The sequence below is a fragment of the Corvus kubaryi genome, unplaced genomic scaffold (genome assembly GCF_017639235.1).
Source record: "Corvus kubaryi isolate FWS band 111438036 unplaced genomic scaffold, C.kubaryi_AGA036_p1.0 134, whole genome shotgun sequence".
NCBI lineage: Eukaryota > Metazoa > Chordata > Aves > Passeriformes > Corvidae > Corvus > Corvus kubaryi.
In genome coordinates, this window is record NW_024580668.1 from 12,745,669 (window position 1) to 12,773,366 (window position 27,698).

The 27,698-nt window shown below is 48.0% G+C and overlaps 1 protein-coding gene across 1 annotated transcript; it reads right to left on the reverse strand.

The window, feature by feature from the left end:
• Positions 1-714: 714 nt before the first annotated feature.
• FAM83C (family with sequence similarity 83 member C) lies at positions 715-24,137 on the reverse strand. Its single transcript, XM_042050971.1, has 4 exons — positions 23,304-24,137; positions 16,117-16,284; positions 11,678-11,802; positions 715-2,083 (listed from the first exon to the last, which is right to left on the reverse strand). The coding sequence occupies exons 1-4, from the start codon at positions 23,856-23,858 to the stop codon at positions 1,153-1,155; spliced, it is 1,779 nt and encodes a 592-aa protein (XP_041906905.1). The 5' UTR covers positions 23,859-24,137; the 3' UTR covers positions 715-1,152.
• Positions 24,138-27,698: the final 3,561 nt, after the last annotated feature.

Genomic DNA, 27,698 nt, shown 5'->3' on the forward strand with positions numbered 1-27,698 from the left:
TGTCCCTGCCTGTACCAGGTGTGCCATGGTTGTCCCCGCTCTGTGCCTGTACCGGGTGTGCCATGGCTGTCCCCGCTCTGTGCCTGTACCAGGTGTGCCATGGCTGTCCCTGCTCTGTGCCGGTGCCAGGTGTGCCATAGCTGTCCCTGCCTGTACCAGGTGTGCCATGGCTGTCCCTGCTCTGTGCCGGTGCCAGGTGTGCCATGGCTGTCCCTGCTCTGTGCCGGTGCCAGGTGTGCTGTGGTTGTCTCTGTGCCTGTGCCGGGTGCTCCAGTGCTGTCCCTGTCCCTGGCCACTGTGGGCCACCCCCATCTGTGAGCAGCCCCAGCCCATGCCCTGGTGCCCCCAGGTGCTGTCCCTGTCCCTGTCCCAGCACGAGCCGTGCCTGGGCATCCCCTCCGTGCTGTCACTCGTGGTGTAGGACAGCAGATGTGTCACCTGTGTGCTGACAGGCCACCCATGACCCAGGTGCCACCTGAGCGCCTCACTCCTTCTACACCAGGGCCACCTGTGTCAGCTGCCACCAGTGTTCAGGTGTGCCCAAGGAGCAGCCCCCATCCATATGCTGACACCACTGATGTGCCAATGTCAGCCGTGTGCAGATGCCAAACATGTGCCCAGACACGTCCCTGCCCCTCCTGGCCTGGCACAGCTCAGTATGGCAGGGCCCTGGCCATGCTCAGTGCTCACCCTCCCACCAGGACCCAACACGGCTTTTTCCAGCAGAACAACTCCTTTATTTTTCACATCCCCCTGCCTTTGGCCATTTCATTTTCACCATATGGATAAGAGGAGAGGAATTGCTCAGCATGGAGAGAACCAGGACTCGCCCTGAAGACCTCAGTGGCCAGTTTCTAGCTGTAGCAATGGCTTTGCTGTAAGTTTGAGGGGAAATGGTTCTTTCCCAAATGGGTAAAAAGATTGTGGATTATGTTTATGTGCTTTTCTCCCTCCTGCCACAATCATGTAATTGAAAATTTGAGCTGTAGTGCTAAGCTCGTCTGAATCAGTCATCTACATAGATTAGACACCTTTTAACAGGAACAAGACTAATTTGCCACCCGTGTTTTGATTCCAAGCCCCAGGTGTGATGATTGGGTGGGGAAAAGCACCCCCTGGAAAATCAGACCAGAGGCCAGCTCGAGGCCTAGGTCACAGTTCGAACCGACTGTGTATGTGTTTGGATTTTAGCTTGTTGTACTTGGTGATCAGGTCCAGCTTGCTGTGCCCCAGAGTCATTCTCTTCTCCGCCCCATACGCGCTGTTCTTTTCCAGCAGCACGTCCTCCGGGAACTTGTCGTAGCAAGGCACTACGGACTTTTTATCCCGTTTGAGGTGGTTGTATGGGGAGAACAGGTCAAAATGGCCGTGTCCAGGGCTCTGTCTCTTTTCCACCCCATAAAACACATTCTCATTTTCAGCTGGCAGCTCCCCGGAGGTGGCCACAGGCCCTCTCTGCTTCAGGCTTGTCCCATTGCTCCCGGTACCCTCCGACAGGGACTGCAGCAGCTGCCCTGCTCTCGGTGGGGAGCAGTGGCTGCTGTCGGCCTTAGTGTCCCCCTGATAACCAGGTTTATTGGAGGAAGGCTCTGGCTGCAGGAATGTCCTTGCTGTTATGAGGTTTGATTTGGGATACGAGGCTGGGGTGGGTTTATTTGGAGGACTGTTTGCTGAGTCTGGTGGTTCTTCTTGCTGTTTAGGGCAAGTGGGCTTCAGGAATGTGTCTTCCTTCCCCTTTTTATTGCCAGAATCGGAGCTGGAATCTTGCTTTTCCTGGTGTGCACTGCAGCTGGAGTTTTTCATAAAGGGAGACACTTTTATGCTCCTGATGCTTACATTGGAAAGGCTGCTGGAGGGGCTTAGGGTCTCAGTATCATTCCCCTGAGTGGGTTTTAAAAGACAGTTGTCAACTTTTGAGGTATTCCAAGAAGAGAGACATGTCCCGGGATCTGGCACACAGAAGCTGGTCACTGCTCTGGACTCTGCATACAAGTACCGGAATTCCTTGTCAAACTCTGCAACAATTTGCCCACGGAAGTGGGTCACCAGGCCAGTGTGGACTTGGCTGCAAAGCCAGGTGAAACTGCAAGAAAAGAAACAAAACACATGTAACTTTAGTTCACAGAGTGCCAAAATGCCTAGCATGGATTTTAACATCCCAGTGATGGATTGCTACCCAATTTGTCGTGTCAAAACTTTCTCTAAGTAGGCAGGTGTGAGACTGCTCATGGAGATGAACATGCTCATCACATAATTACAAAAGAGCAGCCCTAAAGTGGTTGTTTAATTTCAGCTTGGGGCCCCCTCGTCTTGGCAGGAGTCTCATGTCCTGACATCTGCAACACATGATGGGCTTGTAGGAGCTGCTTGGGCAGGCAGGAAGTGAGGAACGGAGCTCCTGGGCACTGCCTTGAGGAATGAAGGTCTCCAGAGACCACAGGAATACCTCAGAACCAGGAAGGCTGGTGATGTTTGCTATAAGCATTGCTGCGGGATTCCCAAATGCAATAGAAGTTCATTCTTGGCTCAACAGTCCCTGCCCTCACAGTTAAGTGTTTTGGGATCTTTTCTGGGAGCTTGTCATATTCTACCTTAAAACCAAAGTGGTTTTGCCCTAGCTGAGGAAAAACTTCCATTAATTGCCACTCTGCAAATTTTCCTTACGTGTTTAACCCTACCTCTTGTTTGTGCCCAAACTGTACCCTATTTAGCTCTTCCCCAATATAGCTACAGACTGTAACCACATTCTCCTAATCTTCCTTTTCCTCATTAAACAGGGAAGTTCCTTCCAGAGTGGGATCCCCAGGCTTCTGGTCATCCCAGTCATCAGCTGATTTTTTATTCTTCCCGTAGTCAAATCAGACCAGCAGACTAAATGTGTCAAATAAACCAGAATTTTCAGAGGTGGCAGTACCAGCTGAGTGCTGTGTTATCGGCTGCTAAAGCAAGACACTGATTCTGAAGAGCAGGATAAAATGACAGGAGCTCCAGGATAGCAATTGCCATGGGAGATTACATTCTCAAGTAAATGTCATTTCAGGACAAGATACTGGCACTGTGTTTTGGGACCTTGTCAATGTTTAGCTCACAAGACAGCTATTTGGGAACTTGTAGTAGGAAATCCAGCTCTTGAGGCTTGTCCCTGAGCACTCGGCAGTTGTTATAGGTCGGACTGGTGTTGGTTATGTTTACACTCAGCAATCACACCCCAAAGAGAAGCATAAAATGAAAAAAATACTCTGCTGCTTCATATCAAACCAGGTACATTAGGTAAGAATGAAAAAGTAGTAAAAGAATGAAAAGATCTTTGTGGGTGGCATGAAGAGTACTCAGAAATACCATTCTGGAGGCTCAAAGCAAATGCATCCCTTCACAGAGATATTAGGGGAAAAAAACCAAACCAGAAACTAGCTGGGATGGCTAAATGACAGAGAAGAAGCTCCATAGCCCAGAGAGACCATCTTTGAAAAAGGTTGGGTCACACATTGCAAAAGGTGAAAGAAGAAATATTCAGCTCTTTTTGAGGCACATGGTCCGTGTGTAACAGGAGTGTTCAGATAATTCCTCTGCATCCCTTTATTGTACAGGAGCTTGGGCTGCCCTGAGCCCCCCTTTGTACAGAACATAAGGGAGGATCAGTCTCCTGTTGAGATCTCTGTAGAAGAGTTTGGAAAACATCAACAGAGCAGATATCAGCCACTGGGCAGGAGTGGTGAACATCAACCCAAGAGCACCAAGGGAATGCCAGGATGCAATAGCTCAGCTCCTAACCAGGCTGTGCTATCTCCCACTTGAAAGGGCTCTGGCTATCAGGAGAATGGGAGGGTGCTAATGTGATATAATGTTTTTAATGTTCCAGACCATTAAGTCTCACAAATTAGATAGATATAAGTTGTGTAGATACAGAAATTACTAGAGACTCTTCTAAAGAATACAATTTATGGCCACATAGGAAACATGAGATAATAGGAAAGACAGCTTTGGCAAAGGAATGTTATCTCTCAAAAAGCCCTGAGAGTTCTTTGAAGAAATGCAGGAGTCCAGACAGGAGAGATTTCATGGATCGACACTGTCAAAGGCATCTGTCCCAGGGCACTTCCTGGCTCCCAAGAGTGCTGGTGGCTCTGGCCACATTGTCACAACATTGTCCCCAGTCCCAGTGTACCCAGCCATCTCCTCTCACCCATGTGAACTGCCCTTCCCCCTGTGAGGGGAGAGCACTTCTCCAGCCTTATGACTGCCCCTGTCCCTGGTGCCTCTTAACAGCTCTTGCCCCAGTCCAGGCATTCCTGTGTCCCAGTTTCCCGTGCTGATCCAATGGGGTCCTGCTCACTCTGTGTCATGACAGGCTCTGGAAGGAATCATCCAAGTCCCCTGGTGGCACAGCCCTCCTTGCCACAGGACAGGTTTCCAGGGTGGGACAATGTGGGTCTCACCAGCCATGGCTATTCCCATCACTACAAACTGATAAAGGTCTTTTCTTCCCAGAATGGCCTGGAGGAAATAGCCAGGGAATGATTTCTGGTGTAAAAGTGAGGCACTGGCTGAAGTTCACAGGTTACAAATCCAATACAGACAAGAAGAGGTACTTCTTTGCACAACAGAACACCCTCGTGGGCTGTGGAGCTCCTCCTCCTGCAGGCCACCCTGGATGCTAAAACTTCACGGGAGCGTCTGAGAGAGGTTGGATTTTCCTGACATTGTTTTTCCCCTATAAAAAACTGCTTCTCACAGCAGTTCTAGATCACCCTGGGACACAAAGGATTCTGAGAGAGGATGGCTGCAGGATAGGATCCCCTCCTCCCTACCCTGCCTTCGGACTCTCCGGGAGCGGTGCAGCTCAGCCCTTGGCCGGGAGATGGAGGTGCAGCATCACCTCCGGGCCGTGGGGGACCCCGGCCAGTCCTCGCAGCATCCCCTGCCCCGGGGCTCTGGCGTGGGCCGAGCAGGAGTGGGGAGAGCACCTGCGGTATTCCACAAGTCTCTGTCTCAGCAGCATTTTCGACACCCAGATTAGTTCCCTGCGTGCCCCCCTGTAGAGCCGTGCTCTGCTTTGGGGTCACGGTGGCCTTTGCCTTTCCTCAGCTGTTTGTACGGGTGACTCCAGATCTCCACACTCAGCCTCTCTGCTCCAGCTCTTTCCAACGGACGAGATACCAATTTGCAGCAGAAGGTTTTTTGCTTCTTTCAATAGTTTCTCAAACTCATCTTTATTGCTCTTGTGTCACTTGGGCTGTCACAAAGCCATTCTTTTCTTTCCATATGCCAACACAAACTTCTATTGGGGTTTTTTTTGCTCATGGCTAAATGCATGTACCACATAACACTCATTACTAGACCTTCCATTTCAAGTGACATTTTCTTTGATAAGGTAACAACGACCTGCCTTTATTGCAGCAAGCTCTTTTAGCTTGCTCCCAACACACTTGAAATAATTTCCATTCCTTGATTTTCATCTTCCTTTTGATCCAAACCATGCAATGTATTCAACTAATTTGGGCACCCATGTCTGTTATCTCTTACTTCTTATTCATCCTTCCAGCAGCAGACCTTGTCTCTTTCTCCTGGATTCACTTTTTATTTACACACCTGAGGATTTGCTCCTCCCTGCTTTGGTGTGCCCAGCAAGGCTGTTCATAACTCATCTCCTGGTGATGTCACTGCACTGCTGTGTGTGTCACCTGGGGTTCCCTTGCTGATGCACTGTGCTTCCCACTCCTTACACACTCACTTCCTGCTTAATTAGAATTTCTTTCTTGAGGTGACTCCTCATCAAGCTAGATCTGGAACTCCCCCTTCAAAGCTCTTTCCTTTTGCTTGGGCCATGGATACCTGCGAGTATAAGCACCTTTCTTTGAAAGAAATTCTAAGCTTCCTCCAGCTTCAAACCCATGTAGTTTATCTGTCCATTGCCAAACACTTCTGTACTTCAGATTTATTTCTCCTGAAGCCACGTGCAGAGCTTTTGTACTCCTGTAAACTTTTGCCTCTCATTTTTCAGTTTCAGCTGCTGTGTCAGCTTCAACCCCAGATCTTGAGTTTCCCACTACAGCAAACACTGAGCTCCTTCCTCTCTGTGCCCATGGCAAGGCACACCCTGATAGCGTGACCATCTTTCATTTTCAGCAGAGAAATTTAATCTCCTCTAAGACAACTCAAACAGCCACATAACTCCCTTTCAGGCTGACAATACCAGCTCTTTTCTCTGTTTCTAGCCTGGCAAGTGTTTACTCTTCTTTTCCTGTTCAAGATCCTGTTTAGCTCTAGCCCCTATTTGCCCTTGGGCTCCTCTCACCTGCTGAAACAGTAAATACCTTAAGTGCTCAAATAAACACCCTTTTTCTTCTGGTGCCCAGAATAATCCTAAATAGCTAGATATATAATTACATTTAAGATTTTAGATTATTGCTTTGCCTAGATACCTCAATCTAGTTTTTTTTCCCCTTCATTTAGAAGAAATACAATGTTAAACATTTAATCAATGTACACGTAAGAGTTGAAGGGTCTAAACTAATTTGCCTACATTTGTTTAAGACAAGAGCAGTGAGCTTAGTTTCCATATTTAGAAAATGCTGCAAAAATATGCTTGATCTGTACCAATAGGCAGCAATAGATCAGAATAAGTTAAAGAATCATAGAATCACAGAACATCCTGAGTGGGAAGGGACCCACTGGGATGATCCACTCCAACCCCTGGCCCTGCACAGACATCCCAACAATCCCACCCTGTGCCTGAGAGCATTGTCCAAACGCTCCTGGAGCTCTGGCAGCCTCGGGGCCGTGCCCATTCCCTGGGGAGCCTGGGCAGTGCCCAGCACCCTCTGGGGGAAGAGCCTTTCCTGATATCCAGCCTAAACCCCCCTGACACAGTTCCATGTTGTTCTTGTAGTATGCATGAATAAAACCTGTGGAAGCAGAAGGACAGTTGAAGTATTTCTGCATATTTGGGTCCTTTTCTTCATTGCTCATCTCCTCGTTGCAGAGCTGCCAGACTGGAGTAACCCAATGGACAGCAGGAAGCAGTGGATTGCTACAGACCAAAGCTGGGACATGTAGAAGGTCACACAGTTTGGGATCACATGCTTCACTTTAAAAATAAATGCAAGAAAACTGTATTCTGATAAAAGGACAGGATGGAAATCAGTGACACTTGGGTAAGGAACTAGAATCAATGGAGAACATCTGAACAAATAAAGCTGTGTTTAGAAAAGTGCACAGTGGCTGTAGTGGGAACTTTGCAAGCAGAGTGCTGCTGATGGTAAATAAGCCACGTTGAGGGGGTGCTGAGAGACTAAGAAGGCAGAAAGCAGAGGGATAAAGGGAGATCCTGCCAGGTTGAATGGGGGCCACTATAAGGAGAGTTGCCGAGACTGCATTTTAGACACTATAAATGACCACTTTTTGGAAAAACGAACCAGAAAGCCAACAGAAGGAGAAATAACATCAACAGTTCAGGGAGTTTCTCTGGGAAGGCCACTCAGCAAAAAATAACCATGACCTACCCATATCAAATATTCTTTCAGGACCAAAATAATCTACAACAGTAATGCTTAACTTCAAAGAGAAAGCAAGGAATGCTATTAAAAAGAAATTTAAAAGAGTAATCGAAAAGGTTAAATGCTTGAGGTGGCATGAAGATTGTTTAAAGATGCTATATTAGATCTCAGAGAAAATGTACCTATCAAAATAAAGACATTTTAAATCATTAAAAAAACTCACCATAGTTAAAAGGTGCATTAACCAAAAATATTAAAGCAAACAGCCTTCAAAAACTGGAAGTCAGCGATTTTCCAATTATGAACCAGGGAACAACCTATCATTTAATATTGAACATAGTAGCAGAGGAATGGAAAGTATTACATGGGAACCCTTTAAAGAGCTTCTGGAAAACTACAAACCAGCCAGTCTTATTTCCATACTGAACAAACTGGTAGAAGCAAATAGGGAGTAAAATGATTAGATGCATAAATAACTATAATCATAATGCTGTAGACTCAGCATGTTTTTGTGGAAGGAAGCCATGCCTCAAAAGCCTCTTACAGATCTTTGTAGGAGGCAGCAAGCACACAGATGTGCTTGATGTATCAAAATTGAACTTTCAAAGAGATTTTGACATGGTCATTCAGCAAAGACCATTTTTGTTGCTAGAAAAATTAAGTGATCATGGAGTACCTACAAAGGAAGGTCCTCTCAAGAAGTAGCAGTTGATTAAAGATACAAACATTTGCAATAGGTTTAATTTAGCCACTGGAAACCCACAGGTTTTGTGCTGGGATCAATGCTGTTCAACATATTGAGGCAAGTCCTAAAAAACTGTAGAAATTGTCCGTGTCAGAGCTCGTGGCAAAATTATTGTGGATCAAAAGAAAACTGGATAAACAGAAGCTACAAGAGGATCTTATTGTAAGGGGGGAATATGTGACAAAATGATGGACAATTAAATGTCAATAAATTCAAACTCTGGATACAAGAAATTACTAAAAAGCCAAGGATACTTCACCTGGAGAAGAGGTGATTCACATGAGGGATTATAATGGGGGAGGGTAAAATCATGGATGCAGTCAAGAAAGTAAATAGGAAACACTGATTTTCTGTACCCACTGATTTTGTGGGACTTTGGGGACATCAAATATAATTGTCTAGCAGTAGGTCTACTGTAAACACCATGGATCACTTCTTCACACAAAACATAAATTAAACTGCATAAGCCATTGCCAGAGGGTATCATGGAGGCCAGACATGGTGGGAAAGAGTCTCTGATGGTAAACTGAACATAGAGAAGCACGTACAACATAAAACCCCAGAGTTCTGAAACCCCTGATCCTTGCACACTGCATTGGTGAACTGCAAAACCTGCTGCAGGGTAAGGACACTCTTACCCTCATTCCTGTATCATCCCGAGACACCCCTGGTTCCACCCTGGATCTTTGGCTTTACTCGGTAACTGTTCTTATCCTTTGCATCTGGCTTTCCCATCTGCAGGGACAGTAATTGAAATATCTCCTATACAGGTTGCACTAACTCAGGAGCAGACATCCTGATTTTCTCCTGTGGAAGTGTTTCTGACAACTGTTGAACAAATTCCTTGAGAAGAGACTGTTTCTGTTAGTCCAGAACATCCTGTGCTTACTGGCACACCACAGAATCAGATGTAAGACCCTATTCAACTGAAATACTATCTTCCAGAATTCCAGAAGTTTCAGCTCTGCAGAGATCTGTAGAAAGAGAGCACATGACAGCCCCCAGTCCCTGCCCTGAACAGCATGGGGAGGAACTGACCCAGAGAGCTGCACCTGCATTTTCAGCAATACCCTGACTCTGGGCCCCAGGGAAATCAGATATTCCTCCAGCTGTGCAGTTCAATCCAGCTGACACATGCTCAGCTTTAGCCATTCAAAACTGAGTGGTCCAGTTATGTGCTCCCTGCTCCTGCAGCCCATGGAGATGGATAGGGGGTTTAAAAGATGAGTAGATGTGACATGGGTTAGTTGTGGGCTCAGCAGTGCTGAGGGAATGCTTGGACTCAAGGGTCTTAGAGGCCTTTTCCAACCTAACCAATTCTATGATTCTAGGATCCTGTGTTTCCAGGCAGTGATTCTCTCCATTGTTTTTAAGTGTCTTAGGATGGTCAAAATGCTACCAGACACTGCTGTCCATGTTGCTTAGAGATTTGACACAACCATGTTCAACCATGTACTTCCATTTTTCATTCATTTTGCCAGAGTTTGATGAGATGAGACCTCCACTCTTGGAGATGATGAAGTCAACACCAGAGGAGAAAGTGCAGCTTGAAGTTACAGCACTGACAAGGACACTGGTAGCCTGAGGGTCCAGCACATGCTCACAGAGAGATGGAAAGAGAAAGAAAGGGAGAGGGAGAGCAGTGTTCAAGGAGATCTGGTGGAAGGAGAATAAAAGTATTGCCAGGACACCAAATTCACAGAAATATCAGAGCAGGCTGTCCTGAGGAGCTGCACTGTTCATGAAGGATAATATGATGCTCAACAGTGCGAAAATACTGTGGGAGAGATCTGCAGGTGGAAAAGTAACTAAAAAGAGTCTAGTAATAAAAATATAGCACCAGAACAGTAGTCCTGACCCTCTGATCAGAACTGTGATGGAGAACAATGTTAACTGAGATCACAGAGGCTGCAAAATTAGGATGGGCAGCAATAGTGGGAGATTTCACCCACTCATACACATACAGGTTAATGCTTCACTGGGATGAGCCATGGAGAAAACTTTTTGGAAGCAATAAATTATTACATGCTAGAATTAACTAGTCTAAATTGTTTGACCCACAAGAAAAGATATGATTCAGGATGTGGTCTAGAATGGTGTGTAAGACTTGGTTCCAGAGGCAGAAGTGGAAGAACCCGTTTTTAAGAATGATCACAACACAATTTTAACTCTTTAGTGGAGAGCAAACTAAATAAATGCAGCATGTGGAGGTTCAATTTCAAGAAAGTCAACTATGTAAAAATGCAGCAATAGGTCAAAAAGAGTTGAAAGGGAGCAGACCAAAAATCCCCAGGATGACTGGGGCTGTAGGTTGCTCACAAGTGCTGTACTGGCAGCCAAGGAATCAGTGGGCTCATTTGAGGCCTGGGGGTCAAAAGGGTGATGGCAAGGCCATAGCTGAGAACCTCAATGAACTTCCTGCATCTATCCCTGGTGTCGGTGGCACTGAGATGTGTTTCACTCCTGTGTATCAGCACCACCAGAAAGGCCAAGGGCTGGGAGGTTTCCAGTATGACCACACCTACAGAGAGGCCTCTGAATGTGGTCTTGAGGCCCACACACCAATGGAGCTGCCCTCTACCCTGGGGCATGCAGAGTGTGCTGTGAAGAAAAAGATTCCTGCTAGCATGGAGAAGCACGGACAACAGGGCAAAGGCAAAGGCAAGCCCAGCCTCACGAACCTGCTGGAGCTTGGTGAGGGAGCCAGTGAGCACATGGATGCCCTCAGGCATGGAGGGGTGCAGTGAAATCCCCAGGTTTGCAGAAGATGCTCAGTTCCTTCAGGTGGTTGGATACCTCACTGAAGGTGAGCGAATCCAGAAGGACCTCACAGAACTGAGCAAGTGGACAAATATGTGGCAGATGAACTTCAGTAAAGGAAAATGTGGTGTATCCATAGGGGAAAATGGTCTGTATGATGCTGAACCTGGAGCAGCTCAGAAAGGAGCTCAGAATCAGCAGCAGCAGTTGTCTGACATTATCAACTTGGAGTGCAATGGCAACTAAAACATGCAGTGAGTGTTGGCCCCTGCCAGCAAGGGCCACAATCACAAACCAGAGTCTGGGCACCTTTTACCCCTCTCGAACACCTTGGTGCAGCGTATCAGGGGGACCACGTGCAGTTCTGGTCTCTGCACCTCAAGAAGGAGGTAGTGAGGTCAGAGAGAGTGCAGAAAAACAGAATTAAAAAGGCTGAGGGATGCAGCAGCCGCTGTATGAGGAAAGACTGAAAAGTCTGAGGTCTTCAGCTAAGGAAAGGGCAGGGAGGGTGGATAAGATGGAGGCTTGGAAAACTGTGAAAGCACTGCCTGAGGTGAACGCAGGGCAGCTGCTGAACCAACATGCAGCACTAGGAGTTACATCATTCAGTATTTTGGTAAGGAATATTTCCTCAGTGACAACAGTCTCTGCCACAGTAGTTGCTGTATTTTCTTACCTGTATGTACCAGCAAGAACTTGGTCACAATCAACCAGGACAAACTTCTCCAGAACCTGGCCTGCAAATTTCTTGCCTGCTTTGCTGTAGTACGTGTCTCCACTCAGGCATCTTATGCGCATGTTCTGAAACCAAAGCAAGGAGAGTTGGTAAGGGGCCATGTACTGAACTAAACTGAGATGTTCCCTTGTGCATCACTGCTGGACTCCCTCGAGCTCGTGCCAAGAGGTAGAACTCAACAAGGCATTAAGTATTTCTTGGCTCCTACATACCAAATATTTTGTCACACTGCCAGCTTCTACAGGATAAAAACAACAGCAAAAATTAACAAGTTGCACTCAAGTGCAAATTCTAGTTTGAAAAAAACTTGGGAGAATCCTAAGAGCCTACAGATCACTTCTGAAGCATGTAAAACTATGCAATTTCTTCCAGATTATTAATAACATTCAACTCCCCACACTAGCTGATGGCTCTGCATTGAACTAAATTTTGGCCAAAACAGCCTACTAGTTTCTAATCAATAGAATGTCTGTTCTGATTTTATACAATGACAGGCTTAAAACTAAAACATCGCTCAATGAAAAAAAGACTTAGAGAGAGGAATATCTACATTTTAAGGATTTCCTTTTATCAATAAAATTTTAAATGATATTAACATTTTCAGGTGCTGTACTCAACTGATGCTCCACTGTTTGAAAACTGCAAATACTTGTCTGATACAGCTTTGGCCTGTAAAACCAACTGCCCAGAATAAACTGGGGAATATGGCTCTTGGTATCCATCAGGAGCCTTTTTCATAATGTGAGGTGTTTGCCCATAACGTTACTTGCACCTCGGGTGAGGGAGGCAGAAGAGCAGAACAGTCACTGGAAACTGTTACTGACCTGCTCTGTGTGATACAGTGCCAAACAAAACATCTGGCATGTAAATAAACATCCCTAAGGCTTACACCTACGCGGGGCTGCCAGGTCATCCCTTCCTGTCCTCCAGGCCACTCTTCCTGCCCTCCAGGCCAGCTCCCCTGACACCTGTAGCACCTCTGGAATCCCAGGAGCTGTCACAAGCTGTCACCAGCTGCATTTGACCGGCAGATTCCTCTGTGGGCACCTCATCCCTGCGGAGCATCAGCCCAGCGACAGACAAAGCCCTACAGCAGCTGGTTCGGCGTCGGGGCCGATCTGCCCCTGGCAGAGGTGGGCACTCGGGGAACGTGGCCGTGCCCCTCCGCCAACCCAGCAGATTTCTGGCCCGGCTCAGGCCGGGGACAAGCACCAGCAGCTGGGATTCGCCTGCAGATGTTCCCCGCTGCTCCCCTTCCACCCTTCCCGAGCCGCCCCTGGGCACCCCTGTGCCCCCTTCTCCTGCCCCCTTCGGGGCTCGGGGCAGCCTGGCACCCTCGGGTGAGGAGCAGGAGGCTCCTAGGCAGCGGCTCCCCCCGGGTGGCTTCCCTCTGCCACCTGAGTCCCCGCGGGCAGGAGCTGTGCTTCCCTCCGGGAACACCCGCCAGGTGGGAAAGGCTGGGCTCTCACATTGCGGTGAGGGTCTCCCAGCCCACCCAGGAGCACCATTGCCCTCCAGGGCTGCACAGCAGCAGCAAATCTGCTCCTCCAGACCAGAGCCTACCCAGCTCCCTCTTGCAGTGGGCCATGGCAGCTGGGAAGAGCAGGAAGAGGGCCATCATTTATGATGCTGCCCCTAATATTGCTGCTGCCCCTGCTTTCTGCTCAGGAGATTTCCTGAGCTTCTTGTGGTTTGTCTCAGTGGGAACCCCACCATGATCTCTCCTCCAAGTACTGGTTCAGTCTTCTTTCGAGTTCATGGAAACTTCTAGAAGGGACGGAGCTGAAACTTCACAATTTTCACACTGTGGCTCTCACTTGTTGGCTTTTTCTGTCCCAGAACATACCCTCATCTGCTACCTATGAGCAGGGAGAAACCTTTTCCCTGTAAGGACAGTTGTGCATTGGAACAAGTTATCCAGAGAGACTGCGCAGTCTCCATGCTTGGAGATCTGCAAGACGAGACCAGGTAAGGCCCTGACCTCACAGGCGACGCTGGTTTGAGTGGGAGGCTGGACTTGATGACATCCTAAGGTCCCTGCTGACTTGCATTAACCTGTGATCCTCTGAAATGACACCACAAGTTCCTGAATCAGACCAAGATAACGCTGGATACCTGGGGAGGGGTTCACCTTGTCCTGTGGCCAGTCAACACAGGGATTTTTTTCTTCCAGTGCCAAGATTTTAGTAATACTGGTTCTCACTGGGAGGAGCTTCCTCCCCCCCTCCTTCCTGGGGAAATTAAAACAACTTCAGGTAAGGGACATTCTATAAATTTGTCACCACAGTATTTCTTCACTCCCTTTATCCCTTCCAAGGCTGGGTGAGTTTCTGATATTTGGTTGATTTTAATCATCCTCTTCTTCCTCTTGTCAACCCAGGCCCTGAATCAACCCAACAAGATGAGAATCCTGCAGTCTTGCAGGACTGCCAGGTACTACTCTTGCTCCATCCAGGCAGTAGTTCCAGATGCAGCAGATGGATGCTTGAAAACTCCAAGTTAAGGCTTCTTCTGTCACCGCTGCCCGATGCTCCACTGGGATTTTCTGATGCTCAGCACTGGAATTTGCCACCAGCAGACTCACATGTTGTTGTCAGAAGTAAGACGCCAGAGGGGCAATTACCCCAAATTCCCCATTCAACCCCAAATTGTCACCAATTATTCCAAATGGAGATTTACCACCACATCCTGTCACAACTTAGAGGCAGGCATAAAATATGTACCCTCATTCCACTCAGATGTGTATCCAGCCTGTAGGTAATGGACTGCTTAGGTGCATCAGCATAAGAGACACTTCAGATGGAGAGCTGCTAGTGAGTCATGGAATGGGGAGGCAAGTGTTAATTACCCATTCAAGCACAAGACATGACATCAGGCCTAACAAAGACACATAGGCATCTCCATGGATATAAACTCCTTTTAATTTTAATTTTAAAAATGGGCACCTCTTGGATAAGAAGCAATAAAATATATTTTGGAGAGATGGAATTCATCTGAACCCACCAGGTCACTTCAGTGAGGAATATTTGTGAAAGCAAACATGCTCCAGCATGGAGCAGTTTTCCCTAAGAGCTGCCATCTCAAGAGGCAGGATGAAATGGGTCTGGCTTGTAAGAAGCAAGACAGGACAGAGCTTCCCCAGCACAGTGGAAGAATCACAGAATCATTTAGGTTGGAAAAGACATTCAAGGTCATCAAGTCCAACCTTGTCAACTGGACCATAGCACTGAGTGCTTCTCTAAAGAAGCCTCTCTAAATTAACCTTTGTGTAGACAGGTTAAAAATGAGGGAAAATTAAGACATTTATGACTGCATCTATTTGGAATATGCTGTAAAACATTATTTTTTCATTGTCCCTAGCTTGTTTTTTAGCTAGGAATGCTTTTGAGCTAACTGGAAATTTTTCAACTGTTCCCCACAAAACTGAAGGGAAAACCTATCAAACTGGTGGCTGCAGTAGAGTCAGTGCTCCAGGGAATCCTCACACCCAGGGAAGGAGCATAGCCAGCACTGCTGGCTTTACAGGAATAACAAATGACAACAAAAGAACCAACTTCCATTGATGGGTGGTAGCCAGAAATGGGGAGAGCAGGATACTGGGGTGCATCTATGGGGCTGCAAGTTCCCAAGAGAGCTTGTGGCGCTGTCATGTTCATTTTTACTGTTTATCTGCTCTGGGCCCCACACGCTGGGGGATGGGCACCCACTGAGCAGGAATTGGGTTTTTCACAAATCCCTCATGGACTCACAACTGAATTGCAAAGCCTAAAAGCAGATCTTAATGTGAGATTTTTAACCTGTGGGTTCAGCAGAAGGAAGTGCTGGGGTTTGCAGCAGGACATCTGAGGGGACTCACTGCTTGCCCTCCCAGCTATTGCCCTGCAGCAGCTCTGGGGAGAATTTAAATCCCTGAGCTCAGCGATCTGAACTATGAGCAATTTAATTCTTGGAATTCTATGTCCTAGAGCAGAGGCTGTGCCCTCTCCTCCTGTGTCCAGATGATACAGGTTCACATAAACTAAATTTCCTGGCCTCCCTCTGCATCTCTGCACCAGCCCAGCAAAATGCTCAGCAACTCACTGCATCTCATTGGCCCCAACTTCCCACTCCCTGCATGGAAAACTGAAGTGAGGACCACAAAACATCAATATATGGGACTAGTAGGCTCCTGCACACCTTCCTCTTTATGTCCAGGCAGATCACAATTTCCTAGAGCAAACAGCCATGGTCTCTTAGCCTGGGACAGTGAGAGAAGGGATAGATCCTAGGGAGAAGGGATGAGTCCTAGGGACCAGGCAGAGGGAACAGAACACAGGGTACATCATTTTTATCAATTCCGAGACCTGTTTATCATATCCAGTGTGTGACTGAAAACTTACTGGGAAGCTGTCCTGAGTAAGAGCCATTTTATTGCACATTTCCACAAAATGCTTCAAGTACTCTTCATCCAGGATCAGGTAAACGGGGATGTGCCGTCTGCTTGAGGCCTCCAGCAGGTCACACAGAATTTCCATGTCTGTAAACAGATCCATCACAATTGCTATCACCTGGCCAGGAGAAAAGAGGTGGGGGGGGTGGGGGGAGGAAAGAAACACAAGAGACTGTTGAAATCTCATGCCCAAGTGAATTGTGCTTTAAACTATGTGCTTTAAACTATTCAAACCTCCTGAGTTACTGAGCCTCTGTGGCCACCTGAGTGGAGATGATTCTGGACCTTTGTGTTTAACAGCTCTTACCCCACTGTGGCAGCTAAAATCAAATTTTAATAATTATGAAGACAATCCCCATCCAGGTACCTCCTGTCTCATCTGTTATTTGCAGAAAGGAATAGCTGAAAGGGTAACATGTACACAAACTTTGAATGTCAGTGGTGCAACAAGTATGTGTTGCCTTAAGAAAATATGCCAAGAGCAAAGCATATAAACAAGAGCTGAGACTGAGCAAAATCATTGTTCAATCAGCAAGAGTGACTCTACATGACTGGCAGATTAATATGAAAAAGTACAATTTTTTTTCAGGACAGACACACTGCCAGGTGAGGGAGAAGGTATCCTGATTAAGTATGTACAAGTCCTCGTTCCAAGATTAGATCCTAAGGGTGCCTAGACAAAATCAGAGAATAATGTGTGTGGAAAGGATCCCTTCCCTTTCCCTGCTGGCAGAACTCCTGCTCATGCAGCCAGGGATGCAAGTGATGGGTATGAAACCTGACAGGAGAAAGAAGAAATAATGCTAAGATTATTGAAAAATAAAAATAAAAATACATGTATCTCAGTAAAGTTAAGATAAAGTCTCCAAGGAAGGGGTCTTAAAAAGGAAAAGAATTTTAAAGAGAACTGCCAGTTCTTTAAAGAATAAGGTTGAAAAAGGCCATGGCAATCCATCCCACTGAGGAGATGGAGTGGGAGGCAGCAGACTGTCATGGCTACATGAATTATCCAAAAACTGGAATGAAAATACAGAAAACAAAAGGTAGGTCATGACAAGCAGCCACTACAAGTGAGTTGACCCAGGACTAGAAAATTCAAAGTACAGAATGACCTGCAACAAGAATAATGCATCAAGGGAAATCAGCCATAAATAGATTCAGATGGGATTGGAGACCCTGTTGCTCTGTTCCTCATGGAGTGAAGTTGCCAGCAGACAATTGAGAGGGCCATTATTTGGATGAGGAAGTGACTGTTGGGATCCATCTGTTGTTGGCTGTCACCGCCAGTGGTGGGAATCAGGGGGAAGGAAGGAACAGGCAGGAGAGCACTTGCTGAGCAGGATGATTTGTCACTGCACCTGAGGGTACAGAGCAACCTGGTCACAGATCTTGAACCATCAGCAGTTCACACTGAGAACTCATGAAAGATGGGAACACACTGCAGGATGAAAAAATGTAGGGAAGGATTTACCATCAGGCAAACTTCTTTTCAAAAGCTGAAAAAAATAATGGAACTGCCCAAGTACTTTAGTCCCCATCTTTACCATATCATAGTGAATAAGGTAACTGCTGCTTGTAAATTGGGTGTATAACCCTGATTTGTGTTTCTGCACCTATCAGAGAATGCCCAAATACACGACTCAAAACCCACTAAAATTGGGAGTGAAGCTCCAACAGACTATTCTGCTTCTCAGTGTTCATGCCCTGGCACCACACGTGGCACACGAAATGCATCAGTCAGTCAGTCAGTCCTGCTGCCATCATGCCCCCGTGAGGAGGGAGCCTGTTTTCCAGCACCTCCCCTGCCTGTGTTACATGCATGGCCACAAATGCAACTCTCCATAGTTCAAATCACCCCGTGGATCTCACCCCTGCAGGGTGAGCCTTCCTCTGCCGCTGCTGCTCACCTGCTCCTCTTCAAACCATGAGCTAAATGCAGAGGATGGAAGTGAGGTCAGCTTTTACATGTGCAGTGATTCAAGCTTTAAATAGGAACAGGGGAAATTGAAGTCATGGCATGGATCTGATCTGGAATAGCTTCAGAAAAGAGGAGAGGAGCTCCAAGTTTAACTGTCCTTGGATTTCTGCTCCAGACTGCCACACTGGCCCAGATTGCTCAGTGCCCAGTAGCTCTTCTGCTCCGTTTTCATTAATAAACTGCCTCTTTCTAGGCTCACACTCGTGGCCTCAGTGCTGCCACAGGCAGAGCGGGGCCCCTGGGCTTCCCCGTGCTCTCCAGCCCAGTCTTCTGCCTGGGGAGCTGGCTGCTCTCAGACTGCACACGCCATGGAGAGACCTTTGCACAGAGCCACAGCAGAGAGGACAGCAATGGCACAAGGCTGATTCCTGCTCCCTTGGCGATTGAGCCCTTTTGCAGAGGGACAAGATTTCGTGGCTCTGTTTTGTCCCCAACACACTGTCATTGGTCCTCAACATCTTGCAAGAGGCCCGAGGCCCAGCTCACCACAGCAGGGTTTGGGGAAGAACCTTCCCAGGGGATTGTATGATCCCAGACATCCACATGGGACACAAGGCAGCTGTCAAGAGCTAAAAATCATTCCTGCTGTCCAGGCCAAAACCACATCTCCACCCTCTCACCCTGGCCCTGGGAGATACAGGCTGCAGAACCTGACTCCCAAGGGCACCTCTTTTTGTAGCCCTTGTCAGTGTTGTCTTCCCAGAAGCCTTACAAGGGTTTGGCAAACTTCTCCCCTCTTGAAACGTGCCCATATCTCATGGAGAGCAGAGTACGCCCTGGAGGAGCTCTGCAAGCACTGAGAATCATCTTCAACTTCCCAAATTAACGTTGCTGCTGGTCCATCAACACAAGGTACCACTGAGACCCACAGTGTAAAAGGACTTTGCCACATCTCTCCACACTGTCCCCCAGCCAAAGGCCAACTGCAATTTCGCCAAATTTCTTTGATGGGTCACACATCCTCTGATGATGAAGCACTGTGAAAAAACTATACCCCGACCTTGTGTAAAGCCTCAGGCAAGTTCCTCTCAGCCAGACTTCGCCTCGCGATATTCGAGCTCATCTCAAGCTTAAATTTGAGGCAGGCTTTGTCCTGGGGACAATCTAAACTCTGCTTGGGAAGTCAGTGTGACGGAGTCAAGGAAGACCGATGCTCCTTTGTCCCCTGATCCCACATGTTATGGGGCCCTGCCTGCACCCAGGGTGCACAGGAGGTTCACACCATCTTGCTTTCCTCTTCCAGTGTGTGCAGGCTTTGGCAGGGCTGGTTGCCACAATTCAGGGCTGACCCTTGCCCAAAACTGGCACTGCCAGGGCCTCAGTGCTCACTGTGAGAGGGATGGGGCTGAGCAGGCAGCAGCACAAGGCACAGTCCCCCGTGGCAGCCGATGCCCAGGCTGGATGCAGGTGGCTCCTGGCAGCCTGGTGGCCGGGCTGCGGCGTCAGCGAGAGCCCCAGGCAGCGGGGCCAGCTTGTGCAAGCTGGGTGGAGCCCTGGTAGTCACACCCAGGCTTTCCAGAGCGGGTCTTTACTTGGTCGGAGGTGGAGCAGGCTGCAGCTCTGCTCACACCTTCCTTCCCAGCGCTCCTGGTGTGCAGCACGGCCGATGCTGGGCAGGAAGGACGGCAGCCCTGTGTGTGCTGCTGTGCCCTCCCTGTACAGGGAGATGCCCGTGCCCGTGCGGGGCTGCTCATTCTAACTGAGGGTATCCATAAGGGCCCTCAGATCAGCACAACCTTTTTGAAAATCAAAGCAGGCAGCTCTTACAATAACATAAGATCAACCCCAAGAAATTTTGGGGGAAGAAGACCCTGGAAGGTTTTTCCCCTCAAACCTCCTAAGAACATATGGTCATTAAAAAACAAAACCAACCCGCTTTGAAGGTCATTCCAAACAGCTCTTTATAGCAGTGGGAGTTGGGTATCCAAGTACCACCTGCAGTTCAGGCTCCTGACAACTCATGTCTCACATTTAAAGCTTTGGGCATTCAAGTCAATTGGACCTCACAAACCTAAACCTGTGTCAGTGCCTCCAGCCCCTCTGTTTCAGTGGTGGGGGCTGCAAGATTGGGGCTGGCTCGGAGCATCCCTGCTCCTCACCATGCTGGTCACGGCCCCTGAGCCCATGGCTTGGCCTTGGCAGGTCAGGATGTTACAGAGACACAGCTGCCCCACAGGCTTTAAAAAAAAATCACACCTTGCCATTGTAGGGTTAAACCATGACATTTCCAAACCCACTTCTGGAAACTCACAATTCAGCAATTACTGGAGTCATCACTTTAGGAATTACAGCGCTTACCAGAACCCCACTGGGGTTTGCCATCTGTCTGGTTTCTAACCAGCACAGCTGGTTTTACTGGTATTTGCCAATAGCAGTGTGGTTTGGGTCATTACTACAGTGGTGCCATTTGATCTCTTGCTTCCCTGGGGACCATCAGGGACCCTTCTGCCACCAGGTACAGACACGAGCACATAGCCAGAGTCTAAGGTGTACAAGAGGGGTGAGAGAAGCAGCATGGGCAGTTCAAACCAGGTTGGAGCTCATCCAGCAAGAGCAAAATTGTAATAGTATTATCAAATGAAGACAAAGGTGTGGCTGCACTGCATGTTCTTATGTCTGCAAAGAGAAAAGCTCAAATCTGAACATCCGTCTTCAAAGAGAGCTGGTTAAATACAGTGAAGGCGAAAGACCAACTGCACCAGCAAAAGGTGCTAATGAAACAAATGCTGCTTATGCTAATTTGTCTGTACAAATATGCTGTTGCAAGAGATGTCAGCTGGCATTGTTCTGTGTGACTTTACCAGGGAAGAAGCAAACAGCATTTCAAGACACACCTGTCTACAGGATCTGGGAAAAGCAGTTGGGGATCTCAACATCTCAACACCAGCACTGTATCCCCCACAGGAGGAGAAACACTCTAAAAGAGGGATCTATGACAAAAGCTAAAAGTCTAGTGGCAAAAATATTGGAAATACAGAAACAGCAGCTGCAGAGCAAAAAACCAGGTGGTTCTCCAAATGGTTCATACTGGCACTTCAAGCAAAGGAAGTTTTTTACCTCTGGTTGCTGTTTTAAGACACATAAGAAACATCCTTTTGGATGGTTTGTTGAGCAAAATGACTCAGTAAGTACTTAAATATGTGTAACTGGGGTTGTGAATAAGCTGGAATTACCATCAATCATAGAGTTAATCATGGGAAGCACTGGCCAGAGCTGCTAACCCAGAAGCCAGTAGAACACCAGTAATAAATCAGTAAGATACTTAAAAACTCATTCTCACATTTCACACAACAGTAAAACACACAGTGTGAAACCTCCAGCTTGAACATGAAGGGCTGAAGATTGTCAGGGCTTTGTCAACCCAAGCAAAGAAAGCAAAAAGCTCAGAATGTACTGAAAGTACAATAAAGCATCCACTGCCCGGGCAACTTGCCCGCAGCAACTGAGAAGTTCCTGTGAACTGAGGAAGCAGCAAGATGTTTTTCCTGTGGCTTAAAGGATCATAGTATCACTGAAAATCTGGGACACGTGCTGGGTGATGGGAGGACATTTTTTGGTAATCATTTACTCTGTGCATTCTGCCATGACTGTGCCTTAATCCCCACTGCTGACAAGGATGGAGTCAATATCGCAGAACTTTTCAGATCATTTAAGATACCATAAATCAGCTGCCTGCAAAGACAAACAAAGTTTTTTGTCACTTACTTCCTGGACGAAAACTTCCTGTAATTGCCTATAAGATGCAATAGAAGTTCAGGCATTAAGCAAGGGCTGCTTATGACTGAGCAGCAGCTCGTGTGGCAAAATGCTCTTTTGGGCGAAAGAAAAAAGATCCCCATTCACCTTATATCATGCCCAAACTTCACTGATATGTGGCTCTTTGAGGATGTTTTGATGCTGTGCAGCAATGTGAGCTGCTGGGAATACATAAATTCATTTGCTCCGCTCTGCTGACAGTAATAGAAGATCACATGTGAGTTGCAAACAGAGGTCCAGGTGATTCCTTATCTCCCGCTTTTGCACGGGCAACAATGAATGTAAGGAGTGACTGTAAAGTTAAATAGGAAATTACTGGTGTGATAAGAGAAATTGCCAGAAGCTGACTGGTTAAAGTGAACTTTGCTCTAAATGTTTCCTCAATATCTCAACACAAATACTACAAAAGAAGTTTAATGTGAAATAGCTGAAAAGAACCATAAAGAGGACAAAGACAAAAGCTGAAAATGTGTCTGAGATAGTTGTCTGAGCTGCTTCTTCCACACAGAGTACACTGGCAAAGCAAAAGAAACAACAAGCAGCATAATTGAGTGAATAAATTCATGCCAGCATTGTGCTTGGTAGGCAGGCACTGTAGTCTTCCGGTTTTTATTACATCTGAGGGTTGTAATAACACACCAGAAACTGTGCAATGGGGCAAAATGGGCTGATCTTACTCATCCCCAGAGAGGCACAGACATCAAACCTAGGAGACAGGATTCTAACTTACTTCAAACCACAGGCAGTGATTTTCAGTCCCACAAATTTACTTAGGTCATATGTGGTGAGGTCCTGGCCTAGGCTGCCCAGAGAAGCTATGGCTGCCCCTGGATCCCTGGAAGTGTCCAAGGCCAGGCTGGACGGGGCTTGGAGCAACCTGGGACAGTGGAAGATGTCCCTGCCCATGGCAGGGCATGGAACGAGATGGTCTTTAAGGTTCCTTCCAATGCAAACCATTCTGAGATTCTCTCTGTGACAGCAACTCACCAGTGGTATTCTCTTGTCCAGCTTAATGATGTCCAGGGTTGGAGAAGAGCCCCAGCTGTGCAGACTCTCTGGCCAAGGGAGAAGGGCTGACAGGGACACACAGAGCCAAGGACACTGCAGGCCCTGCCACGCACCCACTCCAGGCTCTGGGACTGCTCTGCATCCCTGCAGCCACAGACACAGAGAGCCTGCAAGGGCACTGCTTGGATGACATGAAATCCCAGGCAAAAAGAAATTACAAGAAAGGAAAGGAGCAGGAACAGCTACAAGGCTGCTGCAGAAGAAGCAATCACATCATGCCAGACATGTAGAGAGCAGCGACAGCGTGGAGCGTGTGGTTACAGGTGTGGGACCAGCCACCGGCCCCGGGCGCTGCGGCACAAGGCTCCCCTCAAGGGACACAGCTCTATACGTACCGTCCGTGCCCGGCTGATCAGAGACCGGACCGAATCCTTAATGCTGTTCGTTTTGTTTCTCTGGAAAATGACAGTAGCTTGAGTCTGGCCAGACACTGTGAGGAGTGGCGTCCCTGGCCACCCCAGCTCCAGCTCCGGAGGGTGCACATCAGACATGAGGGGGAAGTAGGTGCCCGACGTTAGTTCAGAGTTGAGGGAGAACCTGTCTCCAGTGTCCCCATCACCAGGGTCGGCTTCTTTGTCTTTCATTGCACTGGAGTCTGGAAAGCTTTGGTTCCTCTGACGGCTGATATATTCCATGTCCAAGGTGGAAAGAAACGGCAGCTCCCTCTCCTCGGCGATGGCGCTCAGGTAGCCACGCTCCCCCTGCTCAAGAAAGGCGTCGATGGCCAGCCTGGCTGTCTCGCTGTGCTGGAGCACCAGCGGGGTGGGCTCCCTCCACCACGGCTTCTTCAGCTGCTCCAGGCGGCTCTTCAGTGGCCCAGACACCCCTTGCTGGCTCCCATAGCTGCGGTGGAGCTGGGGCCTCACCTCGACTGCCAGGTAGTTGAACATGACTGGAGCTGCTGATGCTGAGAGGTGTCTCTCCCGCTGGATTAGTCCTGTGTCCGTATTCAGGTCTTTTCTGCCCCTCCTGCACTCCTGAGCTCCTCCCAACAGGTTCCTTCAGGATTCAGCATAAGCTCAACTCCTTAATCACCAGGTACAGCCTCGAACTCGGGGGGGAGGAGCCGGCTTTCCCCAGCTCCCTCACCGGGCTTCCCCCGACACACACCCGATACTCAGTGCCTAGAGTGTCCCTTTTGCAAGGGAGGAGTATCAGCTCTTCAAGCTGTTCCTTCCTTTTCCTTGTAACTGATTAATGTACTGTGCTCCCCTCCCCTTCCCTTCCCTAGAGGTTCCCACCCTTGGCCTAGCAGGCTCTAACCTGTTTTGTCCCTCACTGTGCTTGCAGTGGAAATGCAGATGCTGGAACTTGTTCCTGCTTGAAATTTGTTCCAAATCAAACATGCTGCTTAGTGTCAGTTATAACGAAACACAAATATCCCAAGTGGGTAATCAGACTCGGCAAAGAGACTTACTCATCTCTGAGCCACAGATAATGCTCCTCCTTAGCATTTCTTGGGAGCCTGGCTCTGCTACACCAGCACCTGGAAGGGAAGCCAGAACTCTCTATTTTTTGACACACAGAGTCACAGTGTTTGTAGGAATCACAGCAGGAATCTTGGTCATTAGCTATTGCAGGTGGGAAGAGCAACACCTCACATGCTCTTTTAGCATCTCCCTGGAAATCCTTCAAGGAAAGGACATTCAACCTTAGGAGTCTGGTGCTGTGTGGATGATGATACTGCCCACATGCTGCTTATTGGGGACTAGTTAACTCCAGCTTCCCAAAAGTTTTGGAGGAACAGTACAGGCAGACATTGCTATGTGAGTTAAGGCACTGTGTAGGAACACACACGAGAACACAATGTGTGAAGAACTGCAGAGGAGCAGAGATCAGCTCACCCTGGAGCTCCACACAGGCAACCAAGGAATGAAGAACTGGATGAAGAGTTGATGTAATCAATTGGCCTTTTAGCTACAAAATCCCCTGAGATTAAATTAAATTAAGTAATCTAAAAACTAAATGTGTGCTCTGGAATAACCACGGGGCAATAGTCAATGGGATGGCCATGCCTGAGTGTGAACCAGCACATCCAGACACCAGGCTCTAAGTCAGCTGGGATGAATCATGTACCCAAGGCACTATCACTCTCCAAGCACTACAGCTGAGTGGGATGATTAGTTCAGATTAGTTGTCTAGTCTTTAGATGCCTGAAGTCAGGATGAAGCCTCAGCAGGACTGCAAATGGCAAGAACAGAAGCAAAGCTGCATTGATTGAATCAGAAAACAGAAGTCGGCTGCCAGTTGGCTGTGATGCAGCAAGCAAGGGCAAAGCAGGGATGGGACAAAACTGTAACAAAGCTGCTGGCACAGAAGCATTACAGGTGAAAATAAATGCTAGAACATCTTAAAGAATAACTTAAAATGTGAAGTGAACAGCCAAACCAGTGTAAGGAGTTTTGGGGAAAATAACAAAGGGAAGGAGCTGTAACATGGTGGGTGTTTTTCTGGAGCTGCTTTGCCAGGGTGGTAACATAAAATAAGTGTACCACCACCTTACTGTTTGCCTTCCTAAAGAGCTGAAAAGAGTGTGAATTTTTTAAAAAGTCATCAAATGCATATTTGCTGCTGCTGATTCTGTAAAGGGATTTGCACTGTCTCCAGCTGGTGTTTGGTAATGATCTACTCTCCCTCCAGTAATTTCTCATGGTCCTCAGCACATGAAAGCACACACGATGTAAACACCTCCAGCCCAGCTTGTCAGGCTGGGCTCCTTCAGGGTTGGTGGGGAGAGGCAGAGACTTCTAGGAGTCAGTTACCTCACCCTGCAGACACCTGGAACAGGTCGGATGAAATGCGCCTTGGAAGCGCTTATCTCTCCCCACCTGAGCAGCAGGAGCTTGGGCTGCCTAAGTCAGTGACAGAGGTTTACCATGCAGACATCTAAAATTAGATGAGAGGTGTCCTGTCCCTGCTGTCTGGCAAAATGGCTATAATTGGCACTCCAGAGGCTGATTGGCCAACACAGGATGTGGGAATCGCATCAGCTCGGTTTTGCCAGCTAAAAGCAGGGATCTTATCTGGAATTGTTGTCTACACACCTTCTGCAATCAACAGAGAAAGACAAGGGGAAAATTCCCTCTGGCTGAACACATGCCCCAAGTGCCACTTCCAAGTCAGTGTCCCTGAGCAGCTCTGCTCTGGCTGATACCTGATACCGGAGCTCAGCCAGGATCCAAGCGTTAGGCAATACTTCATTCTTCCATTCCACAGGTGTTCTTGGAGCTTAGCAAACACCAACACCTTGCCTGGCCTTTCCACAGAATGTACCTGCTGCTTCCTCTTCACACACACATGGGAGGCAGCCTGCCAAGCTGTTTCCTGATAGATCTTGGAGAGCACTCACCTGGGAACACGAGAAGCCAATTTGCTTCCCCCCCCCTCTATTTCAGACTGAAACCCAATCTTCCACCTCAAAACATCAGGGTGCTCCTCAGTGCTGTACCAGCATTTGTGGAAGGCACTGCATAGCAGTGCTCCACTGTGCAGAGTTCACTGGCCAGATGCACGCAGCCAGCACAGCAGGACGAAAAAAGTCCCAGTTTTAGTTCCTGCACCGAGCTCTGTCAGCACTGAGCCCACAGAGCAGTGCAAAGTCAAATCTCCCCATGTTTTGTCCAAGATTCCCAGCCATGGTGTTACAGAATCTAAGCACAGTGGCAGCACACAAATTCCGTGTTTCTTCTTTTCCATTCATTTGTTAAGACTCTCTCAAATCAGGGGAGAGGCAGCCTCACACCTGCACAGCTGAAGGAGGGCACTGGACACCAGTTGCCAGCCACAGGCCAAATGATCCAACCACGAATGATGTCAGGGGAGGCAGGGCCCCCCCACCCCCTGCTGCCCCTGCCCAGTGGTGTGCCCAGCACAGAGGTTCTCTCCCGTTGCAGCTCCGAGGTCTCCACCACCCCTGTGCCATGTGAGGGAAGCCAATGTGTGTCCATGGAGCTGCTGTGGTGGCCCTCTGAGGTCCAGCCTCGAGCTGCTCAGGGAGCTGATGCCCAGCTGTCAGGAGAGGAACCACAGCATGCTGCTTCCCTCAGCTGCTGCCCTGTATGGAACATGGGAAGAAGCACTTCCAGACACCCGTTCTGTGTCTCCCTCCAAAGGGAATCCACAGAGGCAGAACTGGGTGTTGTAACATCACTGGGTCTGGCTACCAGCAGGAAGAGGGTGCACAGGGAAGGATGTGGGACATTGAGTAAATCTGCCTAAGATGCCTGGTTTTGACAGGATGTGGAGCAGCCCAGGAGCTGGCAGGTGGGATGAGGAGCCCAGCTCATTGTGATGTAGTCATTAAAGAAGGCTTTGCATGTGCAGGACTCCTCACTTCTAAAATGAGCATGAGGGAGCTCTCTGGGAGAGATGCAGCAGCTTCCCAACAGGATCCAGGCTCAGCAGCTTGCGCAGGGCCCTCCTACATAAACACATCTGCATGAGACAGCAACAACAGGACAGCAGATGTTGCTGGTTACAGATCTAGCTCTTTACATGACAAGTTAAACTGAGGAAATTTGCCTTGGAAAAAAAAATAACAAAATGCCTTTTTTATACACAGAAGGCTCCCTAAAAGAAGATTAAAAAAATTCAAAGCAGTGTTTGGAAGTGTTTCCACTAACCTGCCCCAGGTCCCTCCATCAGATCTACTGCCACTTGACCTAAACTCCCTGGCTGCTCCCAGCATATCACATCTGGAACAGCCACTGAAGTGTAACAGCAGGAGGTGG

Excerpts from the sequence above, each read along its gene's own strand:
- FAM83C (XM_042050971.1), bottom strand. The coding sequence starts at position 23,858 with ATGTTCAACTACCTGGCAGTCGAGGTGAGGCCCCAGCTCCACCGCAGC. Across the intron at positions 16,285-23,303 it reads TGATCAGCCGGGCACGGACG|GTGATAGCAATTGTGATGGA; the intron begins GTACGTATAGAG and ends TCTCCTGGCCAG. Across the intron at positions 2,084-11,677 it reads GTTCTTGCTGGTACATACAG|TTTCACCTGGCTTTGCAGCC; the intron begins GTAAGAAAATAC and ends CTTTTCTTGCAG.